This window comes from Microcebus murinus, chromosome 20, assembly GCF_040939455.1.
Source record: "Microcebus murinus isolate Inina chromosome 20, M.murinus_Inina_mat1.0, whole genome shotgun sequence".
NCBI lineage: Eukaryota > Metazoa > Chordata > Mammalia > Primates > Cheirogaleidae > Microcebus > Microcebus murinus.
This window is the reverse complement of record NC_134123.1, coordinates 23,182,105-23,196,539: the sequence shown is the minus strand read 5'-3', so window position 1 is coordinate 23,196,539 and position 14,435 is coordinate 23,182,105. Positions and strand designations below refer to the sequence as shown.

The window sequence follows — 14,435 nt, the reverse complement described above, 5'->3', positions numbered from 1 at the left end:
TGGGAGGCCGCGGTGGGCGGGCGCATTGTTTGAGTTCAGGACCAGCAAGAGTAAGACCCCGTCTCTACTAAAAAAAAAAAAAATTATATAAATTAGCCGGGCATGGTGGTGCATGCCTGTAGTCTCCCAGCTACTCGGCAGGTGGAAGGATTGCTTGAGGTTGCTGTGAGCTAGGCTGATGCCACGGCACTCACTCTAGCCTGGGCAACAAAGTGAGACACTATCAAAAAAAAAAATAAATAAATAAATAAAAAAAAAAAAAGTAAATGTTAATTTGTTAAAACCTGAGAGTTTTATTTTTTTCTGCCGAAGGGGATCTGAGCCATTTCTCTGGCATTTGTAACATTGTGCTCTCCTTCCCCTAATTTAATTAGGTCCTGGACCCAAGCCAGAAGCCCCTGCAAAGCCCCCTTCTCGACCTGTGGATAACTATGACAACTTTGTACTACCAGAGTTGCCATCTGTGCCAGACACACTACCAACTGCATCTGCTGGTGCCAGCACCTCAGCATCTGAAGACATTGACTTTGATGATCTTTCCCGGAGGTTCGAAGAGCTAAAAAAGAAAACATAGGCCTCTTAAACCAGGCAACTTCTGGGAGTTGAGACTGAGCAGTTTCTCCCTGTAACAAAGAATCTCCATGAAATTCCGTTTCATCTGTTAACCGTCACTGAGCACACTTCCTTGGGGTTCTCTTCCTACTTCTCCAGATTCTGCTGCTTTCCAGTTCTCTACTGATCTTAAGAGACTAAAAGCTGGAGACGCTGGCTCCTGACAGCTGTGCTTGGCTGTTTCCTGTCAGAGTGATCCCAGGTTCTCTCCTGGTCTCTCCACAGGAGAGCGGGAACGTGAACGCCTTATGGGAAGAGCCACCGGAGATGGCTGAACAGTGGAGGAGAGCACCCCATGAAGCCTCTCAGCCTTGTGTTGACTTAGAAACAAACCCCATTGAGGTGAGGGAATCAAGGCCACGGTGTGTGTTTTCTCACTAACATGAAATAGGGAAGAGAGAAAATTACTCAGGAGGCCAGTGTTGTAACAGTTCCTGGTAGCTGGGCCCCCGTTGGTATTATACACTACTCCTTGCTGCAGGGCACTGTTCAACCTGGATCCAGTTGCAAAGTTGATTTGGAAAGTTGAAGGCCCCTCTTAGTTCTGCTGGATTCTCAGGGAGCCCTCTGTGGCCTTTTGCTTTATTTTGAGTGCTGTGTTTCCCTTTCACAAGAGGGCAGCACTGTTGAAATTTCTGTTTTCCACATGGCATATTCTGTTGGATTGCATTACTGGCAGAGGGAGGACAGGCCACATATTGGGCAGAAGCTGCCCTTGAAGCCTAGGGTGGGCTTCCAGCTGCCTTAATAGAAGTACTCAAGTCTTTTGGGTAGTGAGCTGGAAAGCCTACAGGACAAGAGGAGTATGTTTTCATTTGAAAACTTTATGACTAGTGGAATCTTGAAAACTGACCTCAGATAAATTTTTGGTGCCCATGTAGCTACAATTCATGGCTTTCTGGAAGGGATGAGACTCTTAATGTTATAACTCATGTGCTCCTTTGCCCCAGAACTGAAGCCCTCCTTCCTCACAGGGATGGTTTTGGGATCAAAAGATAAAAAGTTTTGTTTCTGTGTAACATATCTGTAAATACCTGTTTCCACCAACTTTAGTGTTTTTGATTGGGTTGTATCTCATGGCCTAGTAGTTGCTAATAAAGTTAGAAGATCTTGTGTCATCATTTTTTCAATCTCAAACAATGATGTATAAATTTGAATTTTAGTGGAGAATATTTTAAGTGATCCATGTTGGTGTACAAGCCAGAGCCAGCCCTCACCTTCGGTCTCCTCAGTGTTGCAGATGTCTGAAGCAGTGCAGGGCTTATTTTGATCTCTGTGAGTTTGGTTACTCCTCTCTGGCAGGGTTCTGCAGCAGCCAGAGTTCATACTTAAATCTTTATTTTTAGTAAGTTGCAGTGAGCTCACTTGTGACTCATTTCTCACAGCCATCTTGTGGCATGGGTGGTGTTCTGTTACTTGCTGCGTGGCATCAAGAGCTGGTTTATTCTTAATGTTTTTGCAGGGTTATCCTATCCTGACAGGGCCAAGATCCAGAAGCAAGAACTTGGAGCCAAGGGGATTTTGATTCCTTACTAAGAAGAACAAAGTGTAGGGAGGGAGCAGTGGTGGGGAAAAATTTTAAAAGTATATACATCTATAATTTTCTAAGCTGTGCTATGCAAAGATAAGTAATAATATGCTAGGAAATAAGCCAAGATAGGAAGTAACAGGATTAAGGTAGTTCATTTTCTACAACCTCAATGTCTTTCCCCATTGCTGTCATGGCTTCTTGCATAGATGAGGGGTTCTGGTATCGTTGGATTCCTAACAAACTTGAGAACTTCTGTAGCAGCATATCTACCACTGTAGCTTCTTTCTGAGTATTTAAAGACAAAAGGGAAAAAATGAAATTATTGCTAATGTTCAAGAAACACCAAAGATAAATTAGTAAAGACACTATTTCTGTAATGATTTTCAGGCATGTGGAGTGTTTCCGCTACTTGAGGGCCAGCTTTTTATAGGACATTAGCTATAGAACATTATGTCGTCTTGGTTACTTGGGTTTCCTAGGAAAATAGTTGGCAGAGCTGTTGAAACTAATAAAGGGAATATGGTGATACTGTGTATTGTGTCAGTCTGTAATCTGAGCTTTCCCGGTGATACAGTTCATTTTTTACTTACCAAGCCAGAGTTACCTACCTTAGGGGACTTTCTTTCTTTTCTAAAGGCCATTAGAATGGCAGAAACAAAAAGGTTAATTATCACAAGTACTATCAAGATGACACTGGTGAGGATCAGAAAGGAGCCCAGGACTGGGTCTAAAGCAATAACCTGGAAAGACAGTAAGAACACTTTGAGAGACTAACAATTTATTTTCTACTTTACGAACATAGCTATACGCTAACATTTGGGATCCACTCGTAAGACATACCTGGTGGAAACTAGGGAGAGAGGCAGGAAGATATAAAAAGGGAATAATTTTAAATGAGCTGACTGTAAGGATGTTAATTTTGACTTCAGGGCTTTCACAAGAAGAAAACAGGTAAGTTATAGTGGGATTATAAATGATCCAAATCTCATGAGTTTTGACAGTTGCAAAAAATGTATCTAAATGTGGAAGCTTCAAGAGATAGCAAACACATACTGAAAGAATAAATGCATACCAGAAGTGAGAATGCAGAAAGTCTCTGCCATGTCAAGAAACTTCTATTCGGCTGGGCACAGTGTCTCACACCTGTAATCCTAGCACTTTGGGAGGCTGAGGCAGAGGTATTGCTTGAGCTCAGGAGCTGGATATCAGCCTGAGCTAGATCCTGTCTCTCTTAAAAATAGAAAAATTAGCAAGGCATCATGGTGTGCATCTGTATTTACAGCTACTCGGGAGGCCGAGGCAAGAGAAGATGGCTTATGCCAAAATTTGAGGTTGTAGTGAGCTGCAGTGACACCACTGCACTCTACCCAGGGCAACAGAGTGTGACTTTGTCTCAAAAAAATAAGAAACTTCTACTCTAAAACATGGGAAGATTCTTATAAAATGTTAACAGGTTAACCACAGAAAACTGGCTGTTATTACAAGATCTTTTCCGTTATTATAATTACCAAGTCCTGTCATTGTTTTTCTTGAGACAGAAACTACTTCTGAAAGTTCTATCATTTACTTTTCTTCATTAAAATTCCAGGCCAACTAGAATGGTTTCCATAACAATTTTTTTTTTAAACTGGGTGTTCTTTTTAACATGTTTATTTTTTCTTGGTATTGACCCATTCCTTGTTGCCACTAGAGCACTGTTAAAAAAAAAAACAAAAGCCCAACAACTGAAAGGACAGTTACTTATAATAAACACTACCCTGACAGTAATCTTCTAGATGACTAAATATTTTCAAGCACCAACCTATCTGCCACTAAAATGTGCTTAATTATGTACCAATGCCAAGTAAACCAAATAACCTGGGCAGTCTGAGTTTGTGATACAAGTTTTTTTCCCAACAAGTGACAGCAGAAAAAATGTTTTTTAATCAAAAGATACATGTTATGAGGAGAGAGGGGGGGCAAGGGCAATGTACGTAACCTTAACATGTGTACCCCCATAATATGCTGAAATAAAAAATTTTCAAGAAGAAAAAGAAAATACATGTTAGCAATAGTTTATTTTGATTGTTACTTCCTTTAGAGCTTTAGAATACAAAGTGCTCCAGCGGGGAGGGCTCTATTCCCTACTGATTGGAGCTGGGACCCACAACAAAATAATCCAGCCAAAATAGCAGTCACAGTCGCCCCTCAGTATCTGCTGGAGATTGGTTCCAGGACCCCTTTGGATACTGAAATCCAGATACTTAATAGCATTTGCATATAACCTGCATATCCTCTTGTATACTTTGTCTTTTCTGGATTACTTGCAATACCTAATACAGTAGAAATGCAATGTAAATAATTAAGATTTTTTCTGGATACAACATCTTACATTGTACCCAGGCTAGAGTGCAGTGGCGGCATCATAGCTCACTGCAACCTCCAGCTCAAGTGATCCTCTTGCCTCAGCCTCCCAAGTAGCTGAGATTACAGGTGCATGCCAGCATGCATGGCTAATTTTTTTTTTTTCTTTTGGTAGAGACAGGGTCTCCCTCCACTTTGTTGCTCAGGCTGTTCTCAAAATCTGGCCTCAAGCAGCTCCTCCTGCCTTGGGCCTCCAAAGTGCTAGCATTACAGGCATGAGCTACTATGCCTGGCAAACATTTGTATTACTTTCTATTGTGTTTTTAATTTCATTTCCAAATATTGAATCTGGATGCGGATCCCACGGATACACAGGCCTACTGTATATTCTTTCTTGGATGGTGGTAATTTTCTACATTAGAAACTGAACTTACCTATTTTAATTAGTAACCTTTGAATTTCAGATCATCAGGATGATCAGCCTTGATGAAAGTCTTACCACTTTCACTAACTGAAACTGCAGTTTTTTCCTTCCCTGTGCAAACCGTGCCAATCACGTACTAGTGTTTGCAGCCCAAATCCTCATTTGGGTTTTCTACTTTATATCTCTTATGTTGAGGAGGACAAGGATTCGTATTGATAGTCCTTTGGGGGAAATTAAACCAAATGAAATTAAGTGGAAATTTAAAATAGAATTAAACCAAATAGAATTTTACAGAGACACTAGGATGGGTTTTATTTTTTACCTCCTTGTGGTGAGAAATACCCATCAGGAGACCAACGACAGTCATTGCTGAGCTGACAAAAGTCTGGTAGTCAGAGATGCTCCATCCAAACAGCAGGTTAAACTGAAGAGGAGAAAGGCGGGTCAGTGAGTGGGAGTGCAGGTCTCTGTCCTGAGGTGCTTGATGACGTGGCCAACATAGAACCAATAGAATAGAAAGAAATTCCTTGTGGTACTCATATTGCTATGCCCAAAAATTGCATCAAATGCCTTGGTAATTACATAGTATTACCATTTAAATTTATTTGACCATCACCTTACCCAGAGGAGCTACATTTTAACCCCATTTTAGAGAGGAGACAAACATCTGGATTTAAGTTATACTAGTTAAGTATGGAACTACAACTAAAGCCAACTTTCTTACTCTGATACTTTTTCCTCCAAAACTCATGGATTTTTTTTTCTAAGGAGAGTGAGGTGATTCTAGGATGCCAGTATGTGGTGACAGACACTAGGCCCAGGGACTTACAGCAATGGCATAGCTCGTGAGCAGGATCAAGATGATCAGCAGGAAGCCCACCACCTCGCCCCAGGCTTTGCTCAGTGTCCTGCCAATGACCTGCAGCCTGGCATTACGATGCAGCAGGTTCCACAACTGAACAGTGGCCAGGAGAACCAGGAAGCCTGCGAGGTGAATGGCAGCAGAGTTCACTTTCACTGCCTCATAGAAGCTGACGAACCTGTACCAGGGAAAGCTGACAGTTACTCAGCAGGAAGTACGTGCCGTCATCAATTCCCGTGATAGCAGTTTCTCCGGCGCTCCCGCTGCTGAAGCACAGCAGCTCTGAGTCCTGTTAGGTTGAACACTTGACCTACGCACTCTGCTTTCTAGTTTGGCCTCTTTGTGCTTGCAGATGTGAGAACGTGAGCAAAAGGCTGTGTATTTGGTTGGGAGCTGTGCTGAGAAAACCATCAAATGTGACCTCTAGCTGATTTTATTTACTCCAAATTTACCTGGAAATCAAAACCAGCCTCCTGTACTGCTCTGGCCTAAGTTAAATCTCCCCTCTCAAGAGGAGATGAGTTAACCCAAATGAGAAGAACCATCATGGTAATCTGTTCTCTGGAGCACTCTGATCCTGTACTGTTCTCTGATAGTAGATAATTGACGTATGGGTTTAATAGTGCTTAGACTAGAATGATGGGTGATAAACTAGAGGCGAGGGTTGAGGCTCACCAAGTTGGGGGTTGTTATGTGAGAAATAACATAATTGTTAATAAATAACATGTTGCAGCAACTAGGTTACTCAGAAAGACCCCCATGGACACAAGCAAATTGGCACTTGATCACAATTCTTATTGTCTAAGACCTAGGCAATGCCAGGCTGGACTTTGGCTGTCATCACCATTCAAGCTGCAGACCTACTGTCCCCGCATGAACAACTTTCCCTAAGGCCCACGGGGACAGTGCCTCAGGAAAAGTCTTACACAGATCACATCTAGGCTGTTGGTCACTGAAGAGATTAGCAAAACACCAATGGGCGATACTTGGTGTGGGAACACTTGATTCTCCTCTCCACGTGAAGACCAGAGAAGGCAGCCAAACGGACACCAAACATCTCTCGGTATGGATGAGTTTGGATAAACATCCCTACCCAGAAAGCGATTCCCTTGGCATTTAAAGGATGGACTAGGTGTTGTGGTTTTATTTAGAAGGTGATTATTTGTCATGCCTTAGGGTTTATGAGTTGGCACAAAATAATGACCAATTCCAGGACCTTGATCTGTGAAATGTAAATCCATTGTCCTTGACAAGCACATACCTAAGCACTGTCAAGGCACAAGAGGTTTTTACAATGTGACCAGCAGTTAAATATGGTTTGGAGTTGTTTTCTCTGCTGTGGACGTTAGTCCAGGTTCTAGTTTTAACTGTTATTCTACAAATGCACATCCGGTCAGACAGCAGAGGGGGAGGAGAGGGAGTTTCAAAGAATAGGTGTGTGTAACCAGGAAACTTCAGACACAAGGTAGGGATAACCTGTGCCCCTCTGGCTCTCCCTTACCTGTCCCGGTCGCGGTGGTACTGTGCCATGTATTTCTTATGGAGAGAAATGCTCTTCACGTCAAGCCCCAAGATGGTGAAGCTAATGAGGATTATGCCAGTGACCAGAATGTTTCTCTTCCTAGAGAAGAACTTCCACCTTTGCCGTTTCAGCCGGCGACCCTAAACACACCACAGTCGGAAAGATTAGCTAGGTCTCTCCCTAATTAAGTGTTACAAGCACAGCTGACTTCCACAGGCAAAGCACATCTGTCTGCTCTGTAGTCACTCAGAAATGCTTACAGAAAAGGTGACCTCTAATAAGATTTCCATTGGATACATTCACTCTTTTTCTTAGAGATCATAGACTGTCACTTACAAATAAATAGAAAACATTCCTAAATTAATCAAGTCTAAGACTACAGAAAAAAATACTGTGTTTGGCTTAAGATACTCTCTTTTGAGTGCAATCATTTATATTTTTGAGTACTTGCTCTTTGTTCATCTCATACTTTCTTGATATCACTTATATAGGGATAGTAAAAACTGTACATAAAATGATATTTCTACAGACTTAATTCTTTAGCTCCTGAAAATTGCAAGAGCTACTATACTCTGCTTGGTGAAAAACAAGTCAGCCTCTGACTGAATTCAGGTTTTTAGAAAGGACCAAAATCACAACTATAATTCCAGTAACACGTCTTTTTAGAGCTCCCCAAATACAATGTGGCAACCTGTATTATTTCTTACATCTTCCATTTTCAATTCACCTGCACGAAGGCATAGTAACAGACGAGTAGATAATAGACGACTTGTGCGATGACGGACCAGGCAAAGCCCTTCTTTGATGTCTGCAGGGAAGGTAAACTGTCCAGTCTCACAGAAGTGAAGAAAGCACCTGGGAATAACAGAACACCTGGAGTCAAGAGTGTTTAAAACTTCTGCCCTCTTCAAACCCTGTCTTTGAATAACCCCAACTGTTCCTATATCATCAATTCAGATGATTCTGGGTCTTTACACTCCACTTAATATTTCTGGGTAGCTGCTATCAACATTAAATGAAATCTGACCCCACCACCTAGAGGAAGTGGCAGTGGCTTAATGGCTGTGAGAAGGGCCGCAGAGACAAACGTCTAAAGCACTAACAGCTCTGGAGTACTGTAGCATCCCATGGATGCTCAGATGTTTAAATGAGGATGAACTGAAAAGCTTCAGCCTCCACCTGGAAGGACAGTGAGAATATTTATAAAATCATGAAAGGCCTTGTGAATATAAAATTTTCATAAAGCTCCATAATATTAGAGCTAAGATGTACCCCTTTTAGGTAGAAAGTACGTTTAGGAATGGAATCTCTACTTCACATAGCGAGTTCTCAAGACTGGGACTTTCCCTCATATTTATTTTGGCCCTATCCAGTTTTTAGTAGTTACTACTGAAAACCCTCAGTAAGCTGTTATGCTTTATCTGGAAATAAGGATAGAAGTGGTCTTCTCTTTGTGGGTCTGAGAAGAAAAAATCCTGATTAGGAGTAAGGCCTAATGGTAAGTGGAAGGACACTTGTGGGCCAATTCCGGGGAAGAAAAGGAGGAGGAGAAAGGAAGTTGGATTAGGACTGACTCCTTGTTAAAAGTGGGGAGAACTGAATGCACCAGTTTCCCTTCAATCCCTTACAAAAGAGGGCAGGTGAGAGTGACAAAGTGTTGGAAGCTGAGAAATAGAGGAATAATACTGACTTAGCAAGTTAAAGAAAACAGAAACCTAAGCCAGCAGTGTAGGACCCAGGAGTAAGCCAATTCTAACCACAAAACCCTAGAAAGGCTCAGAAATTGGAAGCATCAGGTATCTCTGGAGGTAGAGGTTCAGGTGGAACTGAGAAAAGCAGTGATTGAGAGTTGGAAGATAAATTAAATCCCAGATTTCCTCTCACCATTCACAACCAGGTATTTGCTATCCATCCTGCCTTCCACCACCCCAAGAATAAAGGTTTATTTCCTAGGGATGTTGAACTAAAGAGAATCTGAAATCAGGGACACCAGGTACCTTCTGAGAGCAATGGTTTACTGAAAAAGGGAATTAGGGAAAGTTTACATACTGCATGGTGAGACTCTTCTCAGTCCCTTCCTCTTAACTGCTCTGAGAGTATAATGCTCACATCCCTCCAGGCCAAGGTTTAGAAGGTCTTGTGAAAACTCCCCAAAAGAAAAGACACAGATACCAGTTGACAAGCTCTATCCATGGGCTTAGAGCTTCTAATTAGCATTTATTTGCTTTTTATTGCCTTCCTTTAAATGTAAAAGGACAGCCAGACACTTGACCCTCTAACATTGAAAACTGTGGATCAAAACAAAATATCCAAAAGAGCAGCTTAGAGGAATTAGAGAAAGTGAAGGAGCAGAAGAAAAACAAGAACAACACTATAATATCCTCAGAGTTAAGAGATGATATTGCATCCATTAAAAAAACAGGCGACTATAAAAAATATGAGAACAAAAACAATGTTTGGAAATTAAAACATTATAGAAACGAAAAAGTCAGCAAATGGTTTGAAGGATAAAGTTGAAGTAACCGCTCAGATATTAGAAGAAAAACGTGGAAAACAGCAAAAACATAAGAAAATCAGAGCATCAGTCTAGGAGATCAAACATCAAAATGCTAAGAGTATCAGGAAAAGTGGAGAGAAAATGGAGAAGAAATTAAAAGGGCAAAGTGCAAGAAAATGTCTCAGAACTTAAGGACACAAGTTTCCAAGTAAAAAGGCTTACCATGAGGTCCCTTCATAACCCTGGGGGAAAAAAAAGAAATCTGAATACTTTTGGGGGTAGGGGCTGAGAATCAAAAGGACCCATCATTGGCCTGCGCAGCGGCTCACACCTGTAATCTTAGCACTCTGGGAGGCCGAGGCGAGGGGATTGCTCAAGGTCAGGAGTTCAAGACCAGCCTGAGCAAGAGCCAGACCCCATCTCTACTATAAATAGAAAGAAATTAATTGGCCAACTTATATAGAAAAAATGAGCCGGGCATGGTGGTGCATGCCTGTAGTCCCAGCTACTCGGGAGGCTGAGGCAGTGGGATTGCTTGAGCCCAGGAGTATGACGTTGCTGTGAGCTAGGCTGACGCCACGGCACTCACTCTAGCCTGGGCAACAAACAAAGTGAGACTCTGTCTCAAAAAAAAAAAAAAAAGCAATTAGCTGGAGAACTAAAAATATATAGAGAAAAAATTAGCAGGGCCTGGTGGTATATGCCTGTAGTCCCAGCTACTCAGGAGGCTGAGGCAGGAGGATGGCCTGAGCCCAGGAGTGTGAGGTTACTGTGAGCTAGGGCTGACGCCATGGCACTCTAGCCCAGACAACAGAGTGAGACTCTGTCTCAAAGAAAAAAAAAAAAGAAAAAAGAAAAAAAGGACATTATTCATATATATCTGCAATGTAATATGATAGCAGAATAAAGACATTTTTTGGACATGTAAACTTTCAAAAAGTTTATCTCCCTCTCTTGCACCCTTCCAGGAAGTAACTGGAGGATGTGCTCTAGCAAAATGAGGAAGTAAACCAAAAGAAGAAGACTGGAATCTGATAGAGGGGAAAGGCAGAGATAATCCCCAGGGTGACAGTGAAGGGAGGGGCTAGATGATAGCTCTAAATAGCAGGTTTAGAGCATAACCAATCCAGATTGTACACAAGGGATGGGAGCTCCCTTAGAGGGTGTCTCTAAGGCAAAGATAAAATGATACTTTATGGGATACTCTTGAACAAAAAGATTTTTTTGCTTGTAGGAAGAGTTTAGAGATGAATCAATGATACATACATATAAAACCAAGCAAATTAAAAGAAAAAAAGAAATTATAAATTCTAGGGAAAACAAAGTTTTAAAAGAAAGTAAATTTAGTCATAACTTATTACATGTCTCATCTTTGAAAAACGTAATCACAATGGAAATACTCAAACTAAACATTGTATTACCATTAATACAGTGGAAGAGCAATGGGGAAAGATGTGTATGAGTATGTCTATATTTGGGATATATGTGGGTATAAGAAAGCTAAATCTTCATCTTCACAGAAGAAATAGATAATATCTAAAACTGAAAAATTCATGAAATAGCCAATAAGCATGTTAATAATTTTTAAACTCGGAAAGAACTAGTTTAAACAACCTGAAAGTCGCTGCTTCTAGGGAGTAAGAATGAAGTAGGAAAGAACTGAGAACTGCTGGTTTTTTTCCATTTAAAATTATATAATATTTATGAGCCCAGTTCAGTGATGGGCACCCATAATCTCAGCTACCCGGGAGGCTAAGATGGGAGGATTGCTTGAGCCCCTGAGTTCAAGACCAGGTAGGCAACATAGTGAGACCCTGTCTTTAAAAAAAATTACATTTATGCATAATAACCTTAAAATAATATCTTTTAATGAACAGTATAAGATAGAGAAAGTGTACCTTCTTCTGAGATACCCAGGTGTCTTAGTCTGTTTTGTGTTACTATAAAGGAATATCTCAGTCTGGCTAACTTAAAAGAAACATGGTTTATTTGGCTCACGATTCTGACAGCTAGAAAGTTCAAGGTTGGGCATCTGAATCTGGTGAGGGCCTCAGGTTGCTTGTACTCATGGCAAAAGTGAGGCGATCCTGTGTGTGTAGATATCACATGGCAAGAGGAAGCCAGGGAGAGCAGGGAGGTGCCAGGCTCTTTTTTAACAACGTTTTCTTTGGATCTAACAGTGTGAGAACTTACCCCCAAGGGAGGGCATTAATTTATTTATGAGGGATCCACCCCCATGGTCCAAATATCTCCCCCATCAGGCCCCACCTCTAACATTAAGGATTAAATTTTAACATGAGGTTTGGAGGGGACAAACATCCAAATCACAGCAGCAGAACACAGAGGGAGGAGAGCAGAGGCCTTCATACCCACATCACTGGACTCCAAAATCAGGGTCACAACACAGAACAGGTTCACATTAGCATTGAAGACCACAAATTCCACGAAGAGGCATTTTGTGCATTGGTCTAGCCAGTGACTCTGTTCAAGATGCTGTAGAACTCTGGGGAAACAAAAGGACAGGGCCAGCTACTTTCTTCATTCAGCACTGCAAAGGAGAAAAATGTCCTCACATTCCCAACATCGTTGTCACATACCAGGTAAGAAGCTACATTTCCCAATCTAGTTTCCTTATAAAATATTTTATGATTACGAATGCCCAAACTTTCACTGGTGTTAACATGAAATTTAGTAGACTATAAAAAATGAGAGTTGTCACAACAGCATTCACACCAAGGTTAAACATTTAGGAAAATATATTTGGCATTAAGATCTGAGGTGTAATTAATTTCATACACTACATAAGCTACTTCCATTTGAAATAGTAAACGCTATTTCTTTACTAACAGCTATTCAGTTTTAAGAGGTAGGAGTATAAATGTCATTATTTAGTTAGCATTATTGGTTTTGAGTAATTAATTCCTTGCTGTAAGTTTACATGAGGAGATAATTATTTTAATTCTGACTTTTCCATAGGTAATGACAAAGACTCTCAAAACACCAAACCAATCCGTAAGTCTCTGGAAATTTAATTTTGGCATTTGAATTTTGGATTGATGTACACATCATGGCTCGTGAAGGGCAGTGTTGCCTTTTATATTTGAAGAGGACAGTGTGTCCAAGCTAGAGTTACCCAAATTTAACTGCAACTAGGATTGAAATTGATGTATGTTTTTCCAGGTAAGGCCAAATTTGACAAACTGCCAAACCAAAACATACTTGTAGTTTGAAACTGAACAAGAATTTTTTTTTTAAACCAAAAGTATACTTCCTTTGAAGTCTAAAATAAAAGTGTCTACAAGTGGTACAGACAGTAGAGTGGCTGTTGAAACTACTCAAATGGGTCCTGAATTCATAATTGTCCTATGAACAGCCGGAAGCAAACACACCCTGGTCCCCTTGTTCAGGGCTCAGGCTTGCTCACCTGGTTGCAGTACTGGAGTTTCTTCCAAGTTTGACAACATATCCGCCTCCTGAGTAAGTGGCAAACTCCCCTTGGACAGGATAACCACCCAGTGTCTCCTGCTTCTGGTAATGCCAAATGCTATCTGATTCTGTGATGCTCGTGTCAGGGGGTCCCCAATTTACCCCGTAGTTCCCCGTATCCTCCTGGTGTTGGTGAGATGGCCTCGCTCGTTCTTGGGGAGACACTGTAGCTGGGGAGAGTGTAGCATTGGGAATACGAATCTGACGAAGCAGAACGTTGCCCAAAAGAAAGGAGTTCCCATCAGTAATAAATCCTAATGAGAAAGTAAAAGAAACAAATTTATAAATTGCCTCATTAACTTAGTGACAAGACAAAGATGCACACTTTCACCACTATGTTTGAAAACATTTTTAGAGGTACTAGCTAATGCAATTAGGTAAGAAAAAGAGGTATAAAAATAAAAAAGTGAAGTGAAATTATCATGATTTGTAAATTAAGAGAATCAACTGAAAAGCTATTACAGTTGTCCCTTCAACAACACAGGTTTCAACTGCACAGGTCCAATTATAAGCAAATTTTCTTCTACCTCTGCCACCTTAGACAGTAAGACCAAACCCCTCCTCTTCCTCTGCCTGCTCAATGTAAAGATGATGAGGATGAAGACCTTTATGATGATCCACTTCTACTTAATGAACAGTAAATTATTTCCTTTTGAAAAATTTATTTATGTATGTATTTATTTTTTTAAAGCTCTTGCTCAGGCGGGTCTTGAACTCCTGAGCTCAAGCGATTCTCCCACCTCAGCTTCCCAGAGTGCTACGATTACAGGCATGAGCCACCACACCTGGACTATTTTTTCTTCCTTATGATTTTTTTAATAACATTTTCTTTTCTCTGGCTTCCTTTATTGTAAGAATATAGCATATAATACAAATAACATACAAAGTATGTGTTAATTGACTATGTTATCAGTAAGGCTTTCTGTCAACAATAGGTTATTAGTGGTTACGTTTTGGGGGAGTTAAGAGTTATATGTGATTTGTACAGTTATTTGTGATAATGTGCTGAAATAAAAAAAGTTATATGTGGATTTTCTACTGCATGAGGTCAGTGCTCCTAATCCCCCCATGTTATTCAAGGCTCAATTATAGTTACAAAAAAGGTAATTCAGTAAGGTGGTGAGGTACTAAATAAATATAAATCAATAGCTTTCATAT

General features: G+C 40.7%; 2 protein-coding genes across 4 annotated transcripts in view; one reads left to right on the top strand and one right to left on the bottom strand.

The window, feature by feature from the left end:
* Nucleotides 1-1,730, top strand: part of IST1 (IST1 factor associated with ESCRT-III) — a 29,510-nt gene extending 27,780 nt beyond the window's left edge. For all 3 annotated transcript variants that reach the window (XM_012742419.3, XM_075995768.1, XM_012742414.2), the window contains one exon: nt 375-1,730. In XM_012742419.3, the coding sequence (XP_012597873.1) occupies nt 375-574 (200 nt within the window). In that variant the 3' untranslated portion in view covers nt 575-1,730. The remainder of the gene's footprint in view (nt 1-374) is intronic.
* Nucleotides 1,731-2,278: 548 nt separating this feature from the next.
* The window catches only part of PKD1L3 (polycystin 1 like 3, transient receptor potential channel interacting), a 62,449-nt gene continuing 50,292 nt past the window's right edge, over nt 2,279-14,435 (bottom strand). Inside the window, exons 24-31 of the mRNA XM_075995579.1 lie at nt 13,216-13,531; nt 12,161-12,294; nt 8,022-8,149; nt 7,274-7,434; nt 5,740-5,950; nt 5,233-5,334; nt 2,752-2,883; nt 2,279-2,428 (exon numbers count right to left, since the gene is read on the bottom strand). Of these exons, the coding sequence (XP_075851694.1) occupies nt 2,285-2,428; nt 2,752-2,883; nt 5,233-5,334; nt 5,740-5,950; nt 7,274-7,434; nt 8,022-8,149; nt 12,161-12,294; nt 13,216-13,531 (1,328 nt within the window). The 3' untranslated portion in view covers nt 2,279-2,284. The remainder of the gene's footprint in view (nt 2,429-2,751; nt 2,884-5,232; nt 5,335-5,739; nt 5,951-7,273; nt 7,435-8,021; nt 8,150-12,160; nt 12,295-13,215; nt 13,532-14,435) is intronic.